The sequence below is a fragment of the Schistocerca piceifrons genome, chromosome X, assembly GCF_021461385.2.
Source record: "Schistocerca piceifrons isolate TAMUIC-IGC-003096 chromosome X, iqSchPice1.1, whole genome shotgun sequence".
Classification (NCBI taxonomy): Eukaryota; Metazoa; Arthropoda; class Insecta; order Orthoptera; family Acrididae; genus Schistocerca; species Schistocerca piceifrons.
This window is the reverse complement of record NC_060149.1, coordinates 911950813-911973655: the sequence shown is the minus strand read 5'-3', so window position 1 is coordinate 911973655 and position 22843 is coordinate 911950813. Positions and strand designations below refer to the sequence as shown.

At 37.2% G+C, this 22843-nt stretch overlaps 1 protein-coding gene across 1 annotated transcript in view; it reads right to left on the bottom strand.

Moving 5' to 3' along the window:
- LOC124722003 (histidine ammonia-lyase-like) overlaps positions 1–22843 on the bottom strand; it is a 233334-nt gene that overhangs the window by 85888 nt on the left and 124603 nt on the right. The window contains exons 9-11 of the mRNA XM_047247177.1: positions 21176–21315; positions 9919–10210; positions 2161–2300 (exon numbers count right to left, since the gene is read on the bottom strand). Of these exons, the coding sequence (XP_047103133.1) occupies positions 2161–2300; positions 9919–10210; positions 21176–21315 (572 nt within the window). The remainder of the gene's footprint in view (positions 1–2160; positions 2301–9918; positions 10211–21175; positions 21316–22843) is intronic.

The following is a 22843-nucleotide window of genomic DNA, read 5'->3' as shown; positions in this document are numbered from 1 at the left end:
TCATTGTTTCTGCAGCAGTTTTCTTGACATTTTTTGTGTGCCTTTGGGGTATCATCTCCATCATTTGTTAATTCCTTTGGTATAAATCTCTTAATTGCTGTTGATACTATTTCTTTGAATTCAAGGCACATCTGATCTAAACTACACTGTTAATTTGGAAGGAATGGAGACTGTCTCTCAGAAAGCATCAAGCGAATTTTATTTGATTTTTTGAATAGATATAATTTTCATATATTTTTGGTGGATTTGGGAGTTACAGTATTCAGTTTTGCCATGACAACCCTGTGTTCACTAATCCCTGTATCTGTTTTGATGCCGGTTATTAGCTCAGGATTATTTGCTGCCAAGAGGCCAAGTGTGTTTCCAGGACTGTTTATGACTCACGTGGGCTCGTGAACCAATAGTTCAAAATAATTTTCAGAGAATGCATTTAGCGCATTTTGGGATGAAGTTTGATGCATATGTCTGGAATTACCCATTCATTTTCACCAACATATCAAGGGCAAGTTGAAGTCTCCGTCAACTGTAATTGTAAGAGTAAGGTACATATTTGAGATTAGACTCAAATTTTCTTTGAACCTTTCAGCAATTGTATCATTTGAGTTGGGATGTCAGTAAAAGACTTCAATTATTATTTTATTCCAGTTGCCAACAATGACCTCTACCCATACTAACTCACAGGAACTATCTAACAGCAACAAACATGCTACTGCCAACTGTATTTAGCCTATCCTCTCTGAACACCAGTAGCTGCTTCACAAAAATTTTGGCTGGAGCATCAGTACTTTTTATTAGTGCCTGGAGCTCTGGTATTTTCCCAACACAGTTATGACAATTTATGACTGTTATACTGATGGTTCCTAGATCTACATTCTTTTTGTGTTTGACTCGTATTCTTTGAGACTGAAGCCCTTTCTGCATTTCCCCGAGGCCCTCTTACCCAAAAAAAAATTAAAAAAGACCATCCAGTCCATGCCACACAGTCCCCGCTATTCATGTAGCCACCTCCTGCGAGTAATGGACTCCTGACCTAGTTATCGGAATCCAAAATCCCACCACCTTATGGCACAAGTAGAGAAATTTGCAGCCTACACAGTCACAGAACTGTCTGAACCCCTGATTCAGACCCTCCACAAAGCTCTGTACTAGAGGTCTGTAATTGGTCCTGTTGATAATGCTGAAAATGGTGAGCTCTGCTTTCATCTCAGAAGCAAGATTGGCAGCTTTACCATTTCTGATAGTGACATTGAGTCCAACTGGTAGTGAGGCTGTTCATGCAACTCCAATGTTACCCTTCCGTAGCAAGCAAGCCCTCAAGAAACACCAGAGGAATTGACATTCTACACAAGATCAGGACCATGAGAGCGCGACAAGTGCCCACCCATTGTGGGAGCTCTGCTCTACCGCTGGCAGGCTGTGTGAAAAGTGTTGACTTTGGATTAAGGTGCAATGCGTATTTTATTTGTTCTTTGGATTGCAGGCATCCCTTACTATTGCTGTATTTACTCTTTTCAGTTTCTTGTTAACTCAAGTTCTTATCAAATTTCATTTACATGACTTTTTAAAATAAAACTGTTAAATCAAATGCTGTTGACTCATTGAATTAGTATAATGAAATAAGGGACTGCAGTTACAGAAGCACTGATTATATGCCAGTCAAACTGTACAACAGCATGTTTAAAGTATGAGCTTGAAACAGAAATTTAACAGATCATAAAACTGTTGCTTGTAGAAAATCCTTTCTATTAAGACAATGAATACATACTAAATGCAAAAAAATTGGAAATAGCCATAGTTTGTAATAAAAATAAAATGCACATAGGCAGACGGGTAGTAAATTCAAGATTTGTTCTTATGTATGGTGTAATATAGGTAGACTGCAGAAGATACAAAATGTATAATTACATATTGTCCTATGGTATTTAAAAATGGTATACTTCAGATAATTAAATAATGTTGTGATTATTATTTTGTAAAACTGACAATGCAGATATGTACTTGGATCTGATCCATATATGCACATCCAAAGCCTTAAGAAAGTTGTCAAACCAGCAAAGCAAATGACAAATATTAAATTAATCTTAAAACATGAGAATAAATCAAAGGCAGTTTGGTCAGTTGTTGCTGCTTTAAACAGATGCACCATTTTAGAAAGGATACTGGATTGTCAGTTCCACTATTCATTTCTACAGTGATAATTCCTTGTACGAAATCAATTGTATCGTGAACAATACCATGCACCTGAGGGCAACACCGCAGTGTGTAGGCATCTTGCACACGGTTGCAGAATCGGTGGCTCTCTGACAGAATTGGCACATGAATGAGAAATAATGATCAAATGAAAATGATAAATATATTTCAACATATTATGTGGTAGATAAACATTACAGAGAGTTAAATGTTTTGCTATACATCTGAAGCACATAATAACACATATGTTTTTACAAATTGGTGACTGCTCAAGTCAATATTACATAAGTGAAAAAGAAGAAAATAGCTAAATGAATTGACTTACAGCATATAAAGGTGAAAAGAACTCCAGAAGTATCTATTATTATATTGTTATTGTTTTTCTTATCCTGTCATATATTCTGTTATATAAGTTCTTCATCAATGTGCTTCCAGAGGGTTCTTTTGCAGTCAAGTATTAAAAGCATTATCTGTTACCATACCTAGTATTTCAGGACCATGCTGATAAACTTTGATGGAGAGCAGATCATACACAGCAAATAATTTTCTGGCCAGGAGTACATCCTCTTTAACTTGTCACTGAGCCCATGAGTGAAGTGTACTGATCATGATACCCACTACACCACAGTCAACTTAAAGTTAGTTGTCCTGCTTTTAAGCCTTCATTTTGACTGAACTGTTGTTATTTATATGTGAAGTTATCAACTGAATGTGTACTACCATTTATTTGAACTTACAGCCATGATTATATGCTACATTGAGGAAATGAAAATCACATTTGTGGCAAGTTAAAGTCATGTGCTGGATCAGGACTCAAACCCAAATCTCTGCCTTTTAATGAATTTAGTGAATTAACCATGTACACCTCATGGACTGACTCAAAATTTCAACATATATTCTTTTTCTCCCCAGATGTCAAACCCATTTCAGTGGAACATTGTTTTCGTAACAGAACACATCCACTCAACAGTACCATTGCTGTACTTTATTGATACTTTCAAGAAAGGGAAAATTATTGCCTTGAACATGTTAGTGGTGAACCACAAGTAAGGACATTAGATTTGAGGTTGTAGTGATGAAGAGGTGTATTAATCTGTGTTCAATTAACACATATGATGTGGTATGTGCAATGAACAAAGTCACATAATCATTTGAAAGAACGTGAAAGAGTACAACCAACAGAAGACACAGCCAACTGGACCCCATATGGAATCTAAGCAGTGGTTACTTCATCAAAATGCCAATTATGTTGCCATATTACTGACAGATGATGACTACTTCACATGTATAAGTTATTTTAACAGTTAGAGTGGTCATATTTGGGGCTATTAAAAACAACATGTAGTTGCTGTTATGTCTCAATAATAAATGTTTTTCCATGAACATTTGGACTGGAATAATCATCAGTCATCTTCATGAACTGTAACTCTGCCAGTACAGTAAACTGAAGTAGTTTTCCAGAAGTTTCTGCATATTACACTCACAAAATCAGTGGACACAATATCACTATCTGTACAGAACAAAATTTGTTTTGAGCACAATGGAATCCCAGTATATTGCATTGTTGACATTAAAGTACAGCTAACTTTAAAAATATATTTGGCAGTTGAGTAGGAACTGTTGTAAAGCTATCACATCATCTGGTTTCGTTTTTGGGAATATGATGCATTTCATGACAGGAAACATAATCCTGCCATCTTCAACAGAGTTGGAGAGTTATTGACTGCAGTGATGTTATGCATGTGATAAGGCTTAGGGCACTGTGTTTAAATATCTGTTGTCAAGTTATGTGAAAATACTTTTAATAAAAAGGGTTAATAAAAATGTTATGTACATTAGGTTAAAAGGAGTAGATTCCTTAACAAACATTGCTTTTATGTGTGTGACCTACAGCTCCTCACAGTTTTAAAATGAGACACTAAAATTACTTCCAATACAAATGTAGTTTCAAAAATGGCAAAGTCCTGTAACCTTTATATATATATATATATATATATATATATATATATATATATATATATATATATATATATATATATATGGTGCATAGGTTGTAAAGATATTGCTTTTCTTTTTTTTTTTTTTTTTTTTTTTTTTATATATATATGGTGCATAGGTTGTAAAGATATTGCTAAATTTATTTCAATGGGTGTTTCTACTGCTTTTATACATCTTTTTAGGAAATAAAATATATTGCACTTGCCATAGGTCAAGAAGTGATTTGTTCTTTTGTAGCCGCTCTGGGTCCTTAAAACAATATCTGTCTCTTGGGGTCCCACTCTGGGTACTCAATAGGTTGTGTAAGGTTTTCCATAAGCTGCTGCAGAAATACATCAATCTTGCCAAAAGCCAAGATGTCATTTATTTCTTTGTAGCCATTGTGAGTCCTCAATAAATTGTCATATCCTTTGGGGCCTCCTCTGGGTGCTCAATAGACTGTGTAAGCTGCTGCAATGCACTGTTGCTTGTTACATGCATTCTAGAATGGCCTAGTGCAAGTGTACCAAATAAGTTCCTCTGACACACATGATTTTTATAGGCTTGTAACATAATGAGAATGAGGTGTATCCCTACAAGATGGGATTGTCCCTGACAGACTTAAGTTGGCTGTAGTGATTCCTCTCTTTAAAAAAGGGGATAAAAGCATTGTTACAAACTATCGCCCAATATCCCTATTAACTACCTTCTCGAAAATTCTAGAAAAACTCATGCACAGGAGGATTGTAGACCATCTCAACATCCACAGTATCTTAAGCAAAAATCAGTTTGGGTTTCGTGCCGGTCTTTGTACTGAACAGGCAATATTCTCTTTCAGCAACCAAGTTTTGGAAGCCATTAACAAAAAAATGTCTCCAGTGGGTATTTTTTGTGATCTTACGAAAGCCTTTGACTGTGTAAACCACCAGATTCTTTGGAAAAAGGCAGAATACTATGGTTTAGGTGGTACTGTTGGCTTGTGGCTACAATCATATCTACAGGATCGGAAGCAGACTGTAATGCTAAATGGCTCTTCTGGAGAACCTGCCTCGTCTGAATGGGGCACGATAACGTGTGGTGTGCCTCAAGGCTCCGTTTTGGGCCCACTGCTTTTCCTCATCTTTATTAATGATCTTCCTCTTTGTTCTGAGACAAACAGCAAATTTACCCTGTTTGCCGATGATACCACAATTCTAATTGACGATTTGATTGATCATGATCTTGAAAAAACTACAAATACTGTTTTTAATGACATCTTAAATTGGTTCTCCTCAAATGGTCTCTCGCTCAATGCAGATAAAACTCATTATATGAGGTTCCATACATCACAAAGTAATCCCGATGAAATTAACATAAAATGTAGAGATCAACCAATACAGAAAGTTGAAGACACAAAATTCCTGGGTGCTTACATAGACAGTAAATGTAATTGGTCGGTTCACATTCTTCATCTATGTAAAAAACTTAGCTCGGCAACATTTGCATTACGGGTAATTTCTTCAGTGGCTGAAGTTGACACTATTAAGGTTGCCTACCTTGGCTACTTCCACTCATTGATGTCATATGCTATCATATTCTGGGGGAACCAACCACTTGCAAAAAAAGTTTTCACCATCCAAAAAAAAGCAATCAGAATAATGTGTGGGGTCCATCAAAGACACTCTTGCAGGCACTTGTTTCGGAAGATAGGTATCCTAAAAACTGCCTCACAGTATATTTTTTCCTTGCTGACCTTTGTGTGCAAAAATTATTCCATCTACCAAGACAACAGTAAATTCCATGGTTATAATACCAGAAACAAAAACAATCTACATTTAGAAATGAAACGTCTCACTCTGGTACAAAAAGGAGTTTACTACTCCAGCATTAAGCTGTTCAATGCTCTACCACTACATATCAAATGTGTTCATACAGAACTGCCAAAATTTAAACAAGTTCTCAAAGATTACCTGACAGAGAAATCTTATTATACTGTGGATGAATACCTGAAAGAAAATGTATACCATCACTAAACTTATTGTGTCTAGAAGTAGTTCAATTGATTTTATTGTGCATTTGGGCATTAGCGCACTTTTTGTAACAACAGATTGGCTGTACATGTATTTACTCTTGTAGGTCTAATATCTGATTTAACTTTGTGCTCTTATCTTTAACCTTTATTTGAAACTCCTTTTTCTGTCAAATGGTAGTTATGTTATCTAGCTGACATTGTATCTGTTACTTTATTTATAGTATGTCTTACTTAAACTATGTACAATTTTCCATTGAATTGCCCTTGTATTTATTGTAAGTTTAAATTGAAACCTGTACAATTTGACACGTTCCATATCCTTGTGATTGACTCACTAACTGGATCTACGGAACAAGAAATAAATAAATAAATAATAAATAAATAAATGTATGTAACCACACAGTCATGATATCTATTAGTCATCAAGATGCCACCACAATGGTTGTGAAAAAAGTGAGGTTACAGGGGAACACACACAAATGCATGCATCCATTGAATTTTGTTCTGAACACTTAGTTGATCATTTGAGTGATTATTTGTCGAAAATATGCAGTGGTTCTGCCAATGTACAACCTTGTCATAGTAAAAGGAATGTATTGTTTTATATTTTAATAGAAGGTGCTGCTGTATTTTTTATGTACCAACTTGCAATTTTTCTATTAATGTGGAATTATATTAACATTGCAAAAGAATTTGATTTTCTGTCTTCCTCTATTGTTGCACTTAATAATAAAACTGGATTTATTGAAAAGTATCAAAGTTCACATTGGGAGTGTATGAAATAAAGGTTCATATTTTCAAAGTATAGACTGATGTTTTGTGGTTGAACTTTTGAAGTTATGAGGTGATGGAATGATGATATTTAGAATGGTTTCAATAAAACAGTGTATGCACATCGTTTTCCTGGTGTAGGTAAATTTACTTTAGTTGAAAACATTATGGATTACAATGAAGATCATGAACATTTTTATATGTCTACACCCAACTCATTCAAGAGTGGTTATGAAGGTATTGTGTCTGAAGAGTTCTCTTGGGAATGCTGGAAACCATCTTTCTCTCAGTTACAGTGTCTATCTGAAGGAAAAAGCCTTCCAATCAGAATAAATATTTTAAACTTAATTATAACACCCCATTACTTCAGCAGTAATGTTTATATTCCTATTTCTTATTGGAACATACAATGAGGTGACAAAAGTCATGGGATAGAATACACACATTTGAAGATGGTGGAAGTATAATGTACACAAGGTATAAAAGTGCAGTGAGTTGGTGGAACTGTCATTTGTACTCAGGTGATTCATGTGAAAAGATTTCTGATACGATTATGTTGCATGACGGGAGTTAACAGACTTCGAACACGGAATGGCAGTTGGAGCTAGAGGCATGGGACATTGCATTTTGAAAATAATTAGGGAATTCAGTATTCTGACATCCACAGTGTCAAATTTCAGGCATTACATCTCACCACAAACAACGCAGTGGCCGACGGCTGTCACTTAATGACTAAGAACAGTGGCGTTTCCTTGGAGACAAGCAATACTGTGTGAAATCAATGTGGGACATACAATAAATGTATTCGTTAGGAGAGTGCAACAAAATTTGGCATTAATGGGCTATGGCAGCAGATGACTGACACGAGTGCCTTTACTAACAGCATGACATTGCCTGCAGTGCCTCTCCTGGGCTTGTGACCACATTGGTTGACCCTAGACAACTGGAAAATGATGGCCTGCTCAGATGAGTCCTGATTCTAGTTGGTAAGAGATGATGGAATGGTTCGAGTGTGGTACAGACCCCATGAACCCAAATTGTCAACAAGGCACTGTGCAAGCTGTTGGTGGCTCCCTAATTGTGTGGACTGTGTGTACATGGGATGGACTGGATTGTCTGGTCCAACTGAAATGATCATTGACTGGAAATGGTTATATCTAGCTAGTTGGAGACCATTTTCAGCCATTTATCAATTTCATGTTCCCAAACAATGATGCAATATTCACAGATGACAGTGTGCCATGTCACCAGGCCACAATTCTTCTGGACAATTTCAGCAAATGATTTGGCCACCCATTTCTCTCGATGTGGATCCCATCAACTATTTATGGGACACAATTCTACACTGGCAACACTTTCACAATTATGGATGGCTATGGAGACAGCATGGCTCAATATTTCTGCAAGGGACTTGCAATGAGTTGTTGAGTCCATGCCAGATCAAGTTGCAGCACTTTGCTGGGCAAAAGGAGGTCTGACATGATATTAGGAGGTATCCCATGACTTTTGTCAGCTCAGTGTATTTGAAAGTGAAATTGAACACTTGCTTTATTTGCCTAAATGAAAATAAAGTTGAATTCTCTACTTTTTATTTCTTTAAGAATTTTGCCATCTTTGAAATAAACTTAAAATTATTTTATGAGATTTAGTTCAAAATTTTCCAGTGAGAGTTTTCTAATTATTATATAATTTTTTTAACCAAAGAAAATTATCGATTACAAGAAAAAGGAGTGGCACAATTAAGTTACAGTTATCTCTGAAAGCTAAGTTAATTTTGATTATAAAATAACAATTTTTAGACATTCTCACGGTTTTCAGATTACTGTAACCTACTATCTCAGATGATTTCAGCACATTTATGGGTAGCTCCATAATGATTTTGTATTGCCATTGAAGTACCCAGTAAGCCTAATAGCTAAATTATATTGATAACAGCCTTTTTTTCCTGCCATAGTGTGTCATAAATTTACTAAAATCTTATAACCCATTAAATGAATATATGTTTAGTATTTATCCTTACTTACACACCCATGAGGACCATTTAATTTAGATTTTAAGGAAGGAACATTACAATATCTCTGTTTTTGTAAGTATGTATCATGTATTTTTATTTTTGGCTCCTAGATCTTTCAGAATCCCCTCCCTATGTATCTCGGGAGTAAAAATTATAGGCTTATATAATTTAATCTACGTCTTTTTCTCCACAATAAAGCCATTTTTTATGTTATCAGTCTCTTGTTTAAGTTTTTTGGTTAGCTTCAAACATGACTTGACAAAAAACTGATGTAATTCTTGTGTTCAGGATACAGTGAAAATAGTTTTGTTGGTAGTAAGATATTCAAATATATCTTCAACATACACTCACAAGCAATTACATTAGAACACCATCCTAATCATTTTGCCCTGGTGCTTTTGGTGACATGTAGTGGCATGGACTCCTCGAAACTGAAAACACTGGGGAGACATCCAAATCTATGACTGTCCAGTCAACATCTACAAATTATGGAGACTGGTACCAGCTGGATCCAAAGAATATATGCATCATTTGATGGGGTCCTTGATGTACTCAATGGTATTGAGGTCAGGTGACTTGGATATCTGCTCTCCTTTCTCCCTTTTTGCCATAAAAAATTTATTGGTAGAGGCTGATAGCTACCCATATTTAGTTTTCAGAATTTCATCTTATATACAATGAGCTTAAAGAGTTTGGAAATCTCTTTTTTCCTCTTGTAATTTCACTTCTGTATACATAAATCTCCAAGCAATTGAAATATACTATAAAGTGCTTCTTTTTCATTAACTTAGAAGAACAGGAAATAAAAATCATGCAATTAAAGTGTTTAAACAGTTACTTTCACTATAGATTCAGTGCTTCAAGGATGTCTTCAATTGCATAAAGGAAAGAAAAGTGAAAAAGTCATACATTAAGAATATGTAAATGTGACACAAGATATCTTAATAATACAAACCTGCAATCTGAGAGGGATAAAATTCTGAGTGCAGTAAAGCTCTCAGTCTTTTAGCAACTGCTATTTGGCCCTTGTGTGGACGAATCATTTGAACATCAGAATCAAAAGCTCTTGATGTTCCTTTGAGAACCTCCAAGGTCAGAGCTGCTGCTACATCAGCTTGTCTTGCTATAAAATAAGCCCTTTCTACTGCTTCAGCTCCCAAGGATGTGATAAGCTGTGTCCCATTGATGAGTGCAATGCCTTCCTTTGGTCCAAGTTTCATTGGCTCCAAATTGTGAGACTTCAACACCTTCCATGAAAAAAAGAAAGATTTTTTCAGTATTTCCTGTACAATTACTGCCTTTTTGTTAGTTAGTTCTAAAGGAGACCATTGTCTGAAGGCTCAGTAACCTATGTTGAGGACCTGAGATTGATTCCCAGTACTGCCAGATACCTTTCCTCAGTTGGAGGTGGGGAATGAAAGGCACAATGAGGCGAGTAATGATATTACAGCAAAAAATAACATTTAATGCCACTTTATCATAATGATATACTTTATTCACATTGTGATCACAAAATGTAACAACACAGAACAGAGCTAGATGTAAAGTGAATTCAAAAATCACAATAAAGAGAGATCACATGGATCGATGTATCGAACTGCCACAGATATCAGCTGAGAAGCTACTTGAGTGAGAAGTAGTGGCTCCTAGGCCTGGGAAGCTGGTAACAGCTGGGAGACCAGTGTGGTGACCCCATGCTCCTCAATACTGCATCTGACTGATGCCATTCACAGATGATGACATGGTGGCTGCCCAGTGGACAGAGCTTTAGCTTTTTGGCAAGAATTTCTACATTGTTTGTGTACCAGTTAAACACTAAATACTTCAGGTATATGAGAGAATTGGAACAAAGTGAGCATGACTCCTTTGTCTACTATCAATGTGTTTTGACAGAAGTTATCTCTAGCAGGAGGTGATTATGTGATTATGTGTAGTATATCTTCATGCATGGTTTCTTATATGGTCCATGTCTATGCAGCTCCATTTACAATGGGTTTACTCTGCACAGCATCAGCAGCTTAAACTGCAGTTCATGTCTTGAAAATGACAGAGCAGCTACCTGTTCAAGTGCCAGAGGCTTTTGATGAGCTTATCTGACCACATTTGGGTGAGTTATTCAAATAATTTGAAAATGTTAATAGAATTATTCTGAAGAACTATAATGTAGATATTAGATTCTAAATCAGACTGAATGTTATTGTAGAGGCATGCAACTATTATAAATATAATTATTGGATATAATTTGAAAAGGCTTTGTGATTGCTTAAAAAGAGACATTGGTTTTTCTTGAATTTGTTTGTTAATTCTCATGCTGCCTTTTGGTTTAACCTGTCATCTGATGAGCTATTACAAACAGACAAAAGTAACAGTCGGCACATTACAGCTTCCACAGAAATGCATATTTCTTATAAAAATCAGTCCTAAACAAACAATTTTCAAGAACAAAAGGCTTCCTGACACAGAAATACATATAATTTTACATAAAAATACATGAGACTTTGATATCAATATCAAATACTTTCATTACTAATGTGTAGAGTAACACAAAGCACCATTTGTTGCACAGTTCAAGCCTAACTGTTGAAATGTCATACAAGCAATGGCCAGTGCTACACTGTGCTCTGGGAAGAAGGCTCAGTCGTGCTAATTGGCCTAACCATGTCGATGGATGTATAAAGAATGCGACACACATTTGTGGCCAGTATAAATATTACACTTACATTTTTAAGGCACCATTGCCAAAAACGTGCATCAATATACAAGGTAAGTCATGAGGTTTTCCCCCAGTTGCTGGAGGTTACTCTTCAGGTTATTTGGAACAAAAAATGTAAATACAGTAATACAATCAGATCCACAATTAAGGAGCTACAACAGAGTTCTAAAACATGCCATGGTGTATGGAGCACTACACTTGGGTTCACAGGACACATGATCAAAGGGAAGCAGTGGTTGGGAAGGGAGTGAGACAGGGTTGTAGCCTCTCCCCGATGTTATTCAGTCTCTATATTGAGGAAGCAGTGAAGGTATCAAAAGAAAAATTTGGAGTAGGTATTAAAATCCATGGAGCAGAAATAAAAACTTTGAGGTTCGCCGATGACATTGTAATTCTGTCAGAGACAGCAAAGGACTTGGAAGAGCAGCTGAACGGAATGGACAGTGTCTTGAAAGGAGGGTATAAGATGAACATCAACAAAAGCAAAACAAGGATAATGGAATGTAGTCGAATCAAGTCGGGTGATGCTGAGGGAATTAGATTAGGAAATGAGACACTTAAAGTAGTAAAGGAGTTTTGCTATTTGGGGAGCAAAATAACTGATGATGGTCGAAGTAGAGAGGGTATAAAATCTAGACTGGCAATGGCAAGGAAAGCATTTCTGAAGAAGAGACACTTGTTAACATCGAGCATAGATTTAAGTGTCAGGAAGTCGTTTCTGAAAGTATTAGTATGGAGTGTAGCCATGTATGGAAGTGAAACATGGACGATAAATAATTTGGACAAGAAGAGAATAGAAGCTTTCGAAATGTGGTGCTACAGAAGAATGCTGAAGATTAGATGGGTAGATAACATAACTAATGAGGAAGTACTGAATAGGATTGGGGAGAAGAGAAGTTTGTGGCACAACTCGACTAGAAGAAGGGATTGGTTGGTAGGACATATTCTGAGGCATCAAGGGATCACCAATTTGGTATTGGAGGGCAGCGTGGAGGGTAAAAATCATAGAGGGAGACCAAGAGAGGAATACACCAAACAGATACAGAAGGATGTAGGTTGCAGTAGGTACTGGGAGATGAAGAAGCTTGCACAGGACAGAGTAGCGTGGAGAGCTGCATCAAACCAGTCTCAGGACTGAAGACCACAACAACAATGATCAGTCTTAGGTAGACAAGTGCAGTGACTGGTATGTTTGCGTAACAACCATGTTGTCAATACTGCAGTCACTGTTCACTGTTATTGTCTCCTGTGTATAGTACACTTCGCGATTTTCGTCACAGGAGCATGGAGAGATGGTGAACATTTTGGGCTCCTGTGATGGTAATGCAAAAGCTGTTGTTGCTGAATATCACCATTGGTATCCTAATTGTAGGATTCTGAGGGCCAAAACATTTAGTGGAACATAATGAACATTGTTAGAAACTGGTACTCTTCTCATTATTTGTATTCACTCCAAAAGACATCATGACGTTCAAGAAGACGAAAACATTCTTAATTCAGTAGAGTGCAGTCCTCATTAAAGTACAAGATGCCTAGCTGCCCAATTGAACATTTCACAATCTAAGGTATGTAGGATTCTTTATGAGAATGGATTGTATCCTTTTCATGTGCAGAAAGTTCACGATTTAGAGCCACATGAGTGTGCCAACTGTTTGCACTTTTGTAACTGGTTGAATGTAAATTGGCAGCTCTATCACTTCGTAATGTTCAGTAATGAGGCATCAACAGCATGCATAACATGCATGTCTGGGCAGACAAAAATCCCCATGCCATGGTAGTATCTCAATTCCAATGCAGATTCAGTGTCAATGTCTGGTGTGGTGTTGTGTGTGACCAGTTACTGGGGCCGTTTATTCTCCCAGGAAATTTAAATGGTCAGTTGTATGGTAACTTTTTACGAGAAGACTTACTGCACCTTCTTGAAGACATTCCTCTGGAAACAAGATGCCACATGTATCTTCAACATGACGGGGCACCTGCACACTTCCACCATGAGGTCTTAATCAGGAATTCCCATATCAATGGATAGGTCACGGGGGCCCTATCAACTGGCCTGCCAGATCCCCAGATTTAAGACCCCTAGATTACTGCATCTGGGGATGGATGAAAGACATTGTATACGAAGTTAAGGGGGAAACATGAGAAGAATTCAAACAATGAATTTTCGATGCCGCAATGTCAATAAGGAATGAGCATGTGAAATTATGAAATGCTTCTCGCATGGTTCACTCCTGTGTGAATCTTTGCTTCAAATGCAGGGAGGAAATCTTGAACACTTGCTTTAAATCCACTCTGAATGCAAGAGACTGCTACAAAATTGTTTAAATTAATTATTATGTAAATTTTCGATAGTGAAATCAAACAAAATAAAAGTTTTTTTTGCCATTTTCCTGAGTTTATGGCTCTGATCCCATTACTTTACTTACATTTTTTGTTCCAAATAACCTGAGGAATTCCTGCCAGAAACCAGGGGAAAACCTTGTGACTCACCCTGTATAAAGCAATTAAAAATTTCTTGCTCACACATTGGCAAAAATCCTACCTTATTTATAAAAATTCAAGTGACATATTATATAAAACCAGCATATTATATAAAACCAACATATATATAAATTGTCAAGAAATGACCACCTAAAATGTTTTTCAGTGCATTTAGCAATGTAACTTAGCATAAAAATACATTTTCACTTTTATTACAAAGTAAAAGTTCTTAGGTCATTGCTCATCTGACCAAGGGCAAATATGTACAACATAAGTAGAGTTAAAACTTCACAAATGAATTTACAAATTCAATTTGACAACAGAACAAAGACTCATGGGGCAGCACTCACCCAACTTAACGCAAGATAAGTGTAACTTCGTCTAAGTTAAAATTCCACAAATGAAAAGTCTTCAGTAACTCAGACAATCAGATACTGGATTGTTTTATTTTATTATGATGGAAGAACAGTTCACCGAAAAGACTAAAAAACCAGTTATGGATGCTGGTTGTCTGCTCATAACAAACAAGGAAAACATTAGACATAGCCTCTTTTCTTAGCATGGTTCATTATCTGAGAGAACTGCAAATATATTTAAAAACTAAAAAAATTAAAAAAATCAATATGAGTTCACTTTCTGAACAGCAACAAACTAGGGCAGATTCTGTGACATAGTTTGAAAGTCCCAAAAAATAAATTTTGTGACACAGGTGTACAGGACCAAATGTGGGCCCTGTGAGTGTTATTAGATTGGCCAAATGGGAAGGGGGTTCAAAATACATTTCAGGGAGTATTGATACAATAGTAATGGTAGTGCCCTGGAATACCACTTAAGGAAACAGAATCTTCATCTAGCTTTCATTGAAAACTGTTTATCATTATTGCACACTGAGAATGAGGATAATAATTTGGATATACTTGAAGATATGGAAATTTACATCAATAACCAGTTAAATCTAACCCTTTTGATTAATGAGCAGACAACAAGCAACTGCAACTGGCTTTTTAGACTTTTGATACACTACTGTCCATTAAAATTGCTACACCAAGAAGAAATGCATATGATAAACGGGTACTCATTGGACAAATATAATATACTAAAACTGACATGTGATTACATTTTCATGCAATTTGGATGCATAGATCCTGAGAAATCAGTACCCAGAACAACCACGTCTGGCCTAAATAACGGCCATGATATGCCTGGGCATTGAGTCAAACAGAGCTTGGATGGCATGCACAGGTACAGCTGCCCATGCAGCTTCAACATGATACCACAGTTCATCAAGGGTAGTGACAGGAGTATTGTGACAAGCCAGTTGCTCGGCCACCATTGACCAGATGCTTTCAATTGGTGTGAGATCTGGAGAATGTGCTGGCCAGGGCAGCAGTCGAACATTTTCTGTATCCAGAAAGGCCCGTACAGGACCTGCAACATGCAGTCTTGCATTAGACTGCTGAAATGTAGGGTTTTGCAGGGATGGAATGATGGGTAGAGCCACGGGTCATAAGACATCTGAAATGTAATGTACACTGTTCAAAGTGCTGTCAATGCGAACAAGAGGTGACCGAGACATGTAACCAATGGCACCCCATACCATCACGCCGGGTGATATGCCAGTATGGCGATGACAAATACATGCTTCCAATGTGCATTCCCCACCATGCCACCAAATATGGATGTGACCATTATGATGCTGTAAACAGAACCTGGATTCATCCGAAAAAATGACGTTTTGTCATTCATGCACCCCGGTTCATCGTTGAGTACTCCATTGCATGTGCTCCTGTCTGTGATGCAGCATCAAGGGTAACCACAGCCATGGTCTCTGAGCTGATGGTCCATGCTGCTGCAAACATCATTGAACTGTTCATGCAGATTATTGTTGTCTTGCAAACGACCCCATCTATTGACTCAGGGATGGAGACGTTTCTGCACAATCCATTACAGCTATGCGGATAAGATGCCTGTCATCTCAACTGCTAGTGATACAAGGCCATTGGGATCAAGCACAGCGTTCCGTATTACCCTTCTGGACCCACCGATTCCATATTCTGCTAACAGTCATTGGATTTGGACCAACGCGAGCAGCAATGTCGTGATACGGTAAATCGCAATCGTGATAAGCTACAATCCGACCTATATCAAAGTTGGAAACATGGTGGTACACATTTCTCCTTCTTACACAAGGCATCACAACAATGTTTCACCAGGCAACGCTGGTCAACTGCTGTTTGTGTATGAGAAATCATTTGGAAACTTTCCTCATGTCAGCACATTGTAGCTGCCATCACCGGCGCCGTCCTTGTGTGAATGCTCTGAAAAGTTAATCATTTGCATATCACAGCATCTTCTTCCTGTCAGTTAAATTTCATGTCTGTAGCATGTCATCTTCATGGCTAGCAATTTTAATGGCCAGTAGTGTGTGTGTGTGTGTGTGTGTGTGTGTGTGTGTGTGTGTGTGTGTGTGTGTGTGGGTGGGTGTGTGTGTCTATAATCGAATTCTTGCCATACCCGTCCCAGTATGGCAGTATCGACTATGGCAGTCGCTTTCCATATTCTCTCCCGGAGCTCTGCTACATCACATGGTAGAGGTGGTACATACACCAGATCTTTAATGTGTCCCCACAGAGAAAAGTCCCACAGGGTGAGATCTGATGATCGGGGAGGCCATTTCATGAAACCGCTCGCTCCGCATTTGAACTTGTCATGTTTGCGACTAGCCCTGACTATCAGCAAATTACCAAACTACAGTGTGGTGGTATATGTGAAAAAAAACTTTCTGGGTTTCTCTTCAAAATTACATATGTATGATACCTATACAATGTTTGGTTTGTACTTCATCTAATGTTACATCAATTTTGTATTAGGTCAAGTGAATAATGACCATGAATCTTTGCTCTGTTGTGAAACTGAAATGGTAAATACATCTGTGAAGTCTTAACTCTATCAAATGTATGTGTCAGCACTTTATAATCAAAATGAAAATGTATTTTTATGCTATGTTATGTAGTCAATTTTGCACTATGATTTCAGGTGGTCATTTCTTGACAATTTTACATAGGGATACAAACAAAAAGCATTCCAATGATTTTTATAAGCTCATTTTACATAATATATGCATCAACACAGCTATGCTGCCTACCATGACCAAGCCTTCCTCCCAGCACACACAGTGGAGTTTGTCATTGCTAGTATGGTATTTCAGCAGTTAGGGTCAAATTGTGCAACAAATAGTGCTTCTTGTCTTCTACACATTAACAATGACAATATTTGACATCTACATCAAAGTCTCATGTATTTGCTTCTAAAAGTATTATGCATTTCTGTATCAGAAAACCTTTTGTTCTGGAATATTTTTCATTTAGAACTGATTTGTATATGAAATTTGCATTTCTGTAAAATTTCTAACATAACATCTGTTACTTTTGTCTATTTGTAGTAGGTCATCAGGTGATGGGTTCAATCCAAAAAGTGATATAGCAGTTAATAAACAAATTCAGAAAAATCAGTGACTGTTTTTAACCAGCCTCACAGCCTTTTTAAATTCTTTCAATAATTATGTAGATATTGGAGACAAAAAACATGAGTATAGTCGTAGATGAAAAGGTTGATTGTGTTTTTACAGTATTTGGGCTGATGGCTAACTGGGTAAGTGACAGGTTACAGATCAAATGGTCAAGGGTTCAATTATGAGCAAGTTGTAGAATTATTTCTGTCCTTTATTCTGTTTTCACCTGTGACAGTTGTTTGTGTATAAGAATAATTCCAAATTTGGAGCCCATATTAAACTGTAGGTCCCCTATAGCTGACTGGGTGAGTTAGTTCAGTGGTCAGAAGAAAGAAAGGGCATACCATTTCCTAAAGCTTGCCTAGTAAAGCATTGCCATGTTCAAAGCAACCTTTTGGTTCAAAATAGCATTAGTTCGTCATCTTAAAAATATGTGCATAAAGATATTTCTGTGTTCATTCCTGTGACTGATCACACTACACCAAACACACATTCAAATGTGTGTGACATTTGAGTGTCTGGAGCATATCAAGCAGAAGTTATTTAAATTTTTATTTAAAAAAAATCTCATTTGAAAACTTCTTCCCATATGCTAACAAAAAAATTTCATTGGACATTTTGCATCAGGAAAGGTATTAATGGTTCAGTAATCAAATATATGAAACGTAAGTGACATTTATAAACAACATGTTTTCTGTCAGGTATTTATTAACTGTGGTTCTGTACTGGAAAAACATGGTACTTGTCTAAACATCTAAAATGTCACAGAGTTACGTAGTGCAATTATTAATAAGATCTTATACAGAAATTTGTTTTAGGAAACTTTCTTTATGCGCATAAAATAAAGGTGTATTTTGTAACTGCTTGGAATACACATACAAGTAAAGCTTAATAGAACCTTCTCTAGTATGAAATGACTGAAGTAGGTGTAATAAATTAGTAAGGCTTCACAATGACAGATTAATGGAAGTGAATGTCAGTAAGAATAATACTATGAGAGATGGAGACAAAATCTCAGTGGATAGGAAACTGCTAGAGCAAGTAGCTGCTTGAATGTACTTAGAGTCATTCATAATTTCAAATGGAAAGTCGAAAGAAAAGATTGGGAAAAGAGATGGAGTAATAGACTTACTGTTGACTGTGATGAGACAAAACTTCTTCAATAAGAAAGAGATCTACTAAAGAACACAAATTTTTTTCACCTACAGTGTATAGATACTTATCCTGGTTCTGGGTAAAAAGCCATATTTGAGCAGGAAAGAGGAGATGAGTATAGTATCCAAGTGGAACAATCACAGTGACTTGAACATGTCCAGTTAGTACTGAAAGTTTAATGGAGGTAAAGATGTAAGATAAGAAAGTATGATGACACCCAAGATAGACCTGTGACTACGTAACTGAACAGTTACTAGAATATAGGAGACTGTTAGAGAGAGAGACAATAGCCATGACTATAAGCATGAAGAACTGTATAGGTCCTTTGCATCCTCTTCACTATAAGGTAGTGGGGGCACGATTAAGTAAGCAAGCTAGACAGATGATCCAGTAAGGTGATCCTTATCTTCAGACAAAAACAACCACTTTTCTTTACATAGCAATATTTTCACTAACATTTTTATACATTTTTACAGCATAGCGTTCAGATAAATAATGTGTGGTTATAATTAAACTTTCCCTATTTAACATGTTTTAAAACGGAAACTAGTTACCATACTAGTATCAAATTTGGTAGCATTAATGTTAAGGACATAGGGAAGAGAAATAATGCAGAATCAATTCAGTTGAAACACCTTTAATGTGCTGCTATGATACACCATACCATTACATATTGGTACCCTTGCTGCTACAAAAGGGGCTCAATATAGTGCCCATCAGTGTCCAGAAGAGTCTGAAACTGCAGGATTGCACATCAGAACAAAGCATGTCTGCAGTTATGTTGGCTACCCCTCTTAATATGCTGTGCTTCAGATCAGCACATGTGTGAATGTTCCCCTGGTAAACCCTGTCCTTCAGATAGCCCCACAACCAGAAATCACAGGGAGTGAGATCAGGTTACTGTGCTGACCAAGCATTTGGAAATGATCCGCTGATAATTCAATCATTTCCAAATGTGTTTTGGAGAAGCAGGGGAATTTCATGAGCGATGTGTGGTGGGGCCTCATATAGCATGAAAACTGTTGAGTTCAATGTGTGTCTCTCCTGTAGGGCGAAGCATATCACATTAATGCTGGCCAGTAACACTGCATGTCTTTGGTCCTTGAATGCCAACCTATTCAAAAAAGAATGGGCCAATGATGAACATAGGCATGTTCACCGTACAGAGGAACTTCGTGCACAGTGACTGGAGGTGAAGATCCTCACACTCGGCAATTCTGTATGTTCACCTCACTTGTCAGAGAAAAATGAGCTTCGTCTGTCCATGGGATGGTCAAGGGCCAGCCCTCATCAACATCAATCCTTGTGAAAAATTGGAGAGTGAAGTCAACACATTGTTGTGCATCCCAAGGTGCAAGCTGCTGTAGATATGGATCTTGTACGGATATCATTTGAGATTGGTTTGAAGCACCTTCTGTACAGTGGACCATGGGACGTTCAACTGTCATGACATAATAAATGCACTGTCTGATGATTGAGAATCGTGCACAGTGTTGCCTGCCATAGCAACAGTGATTTCATCAACCACCTGTGGCGCAACCGGTCATTGGTCTCTTACTGGAGTTACACCCAGTTCTCCAATTGATTCAAACTTCTTCATCATGCTCAACACAGCAGGTGAGGAACAGGACCCTTTCATAATCCTTTCAGCCAGCAATATTCTCAAAGACCAGCTGCAGCATTATTGTTGTTTTGTTAATAGAGCTCCACCAATAATGCCCTGCTCCTTTTGTCCAAGCTCATGTTGACATGTCAACAAGTGCACTGCAACTGGTCAGGTGTGTGAGACTAAGAATCATGATGACTGATCATGGCACCTGGTGGCCAGAGTTGGAACTGGATGGTGGCACTGTGATGCATGGAAATCATGCACCCCATACTCTGGACATTAATGCTACAAAGTTCGGTACCGGTATGGTAATTAGTTTCCATGTTATAACATGTTAAATTGTTAAATAGGGAAAGTTTAATTATAACCACCTGGTATATAAATAAACAAGTGATAAATATACATAAGTTATGAAACAGCTTCTGTATAGTGTAAGTGGCAAAGCAACAGTAATATTTCATGTTAGCGTCTTTTGTTTGTCTTGAGTAAGTTATTAACTTGCAGTCAATTTCAGTATATATAATATAAATGTTTTTATATAGTAAATCCCATCTGTTAATATTACATGGGCAGAATATTGTTAACAATAGTTATTAGTCAGTGTGACACACTGATATATTTCTAGACTTCTTCTACATCCCTGAGGGGATGCTAGCCACTTTTTACATGATGTACAAACAACTAAAAAAATAAAAAACTGTAAATTATTGAGCTTTAATACAAATGATGAAATGCATTCTCACATCTTTGGCATCCCCCCAGCCTGTTGATGGACTCCACATTTTGCCCTCTCCCAGCAGTCCTAAGGCAAGATGAGCTAAGGGTGCTAGGTCACCACTGGCTCCCACTGAGCCTTGTTCAGGCACCCATGACAAACATGAAGCTGTAAAGAAAATAATTAAATTATTACATGCAGAAAAGATCACTTTCATACTGACTGAAATATTATTTTCCAGCAGCATGAACACATGGTTTTTTTAAACTATGGTAAATTGTAGTATTAACAAACAAATCAATTAAAAATTATATTTATAAAATATTATACAGTTGTATCTGCAATGTTTCTGGATCTCTCCAAAGCATTTGACACTGTTGCTCATGAAATACTGGTAAGAAAACTGGAAAACTATGATATTTGAGGACAAGCAGGTGAAAGGATAGAATCATACAGGCGCAACAGGAAACCATATATATCAATAGGGAATACATGTCAGTCAGAAATCAAAGCCATGAAATATGGAATGCTGGAAGGATCTGTAATTGGGCCATTGCTGTTTAATCTATTTGTTAATGACATAGGTGCTGAAGAGAAGGAGAAGAAAATATTGTATGCAGATGACATGACAATACTGAACAATGACGAAAATGCGGTACTGCTTGACAGAAGAGCATAGATATCTGCAAACACCACTGCTCAGTGACTCCTGGAAAATGAAGTTGTCATAAATCTAAAAAAAAGACTGTATGTAAGGTTCACAAATAAAGAGAAGGCTGTGCGCATGCATTTATAGGTGGATGAAATGAGACTAGAAGAAGTAGAATCCACTAGATTCTTATGTATTACTGTGGATAACGAGCTGAAATGGAACCACCATAATAATTCTGTCAGTAAAAAACTCAGCTTCATTATATTCATTATGAGGCAGGTGTCACAGTATTCAGACAAACAGCTTTTGTGCACAGTATACCACTGACTCTTTGAACCATACCTGCAGTATGGAGTGATAGTCCTGGGAAATTTAAACATTCAAGAAATAAAACGGGTGTTCACATCACAAAAAAAAGCAACCAGGGCCATATTATGAAGAAAGACTTTTGAAACATGCAGAAATTGCTTCAAAAGACTAGGCACCTTAACTTTTACATCCATGTACATATATAAAACTATAATATATGTCCCAAAAGATAGTGCAGGGTAAACTACAAATGCTAGCGTAAAAAAATGGTTCAAATGGCTCTGAGCACTATGGGACTTTATTTCTGAGGTCATCAGTCCCCTAGAACTTAGAACTACTTAAACCTAACTAACCTAAGGACATCACACACATCCATGTCCGAGGCAGGATTCGAACCTGCGACCGTAGAGGTCGCGCGGTTCCAGACTGTAGCGCCTAGAACCGCTCGGCAACCCTGGCCGGCAAATGCTAGTGTACACATCCACAACACACAGAGGAAGAATGGCATACAAAGCATATCCCACCAACTGACAATGCTTGAAAAAAGATCCCAGCACTCAGATATAAAATTACTAAGAAGTCTGCCTAAAAAGTTGTCTGGCAATGTACATGACACTAAGTTTTCAAAGAACCTCAAATATTATCTGATGGAAAAGGAATTTAACAGTGTTGAAGAGTACTTATCACATTAACTTTGTATATATTCCTACTTAGAATCATGGATGTTAGAATGTA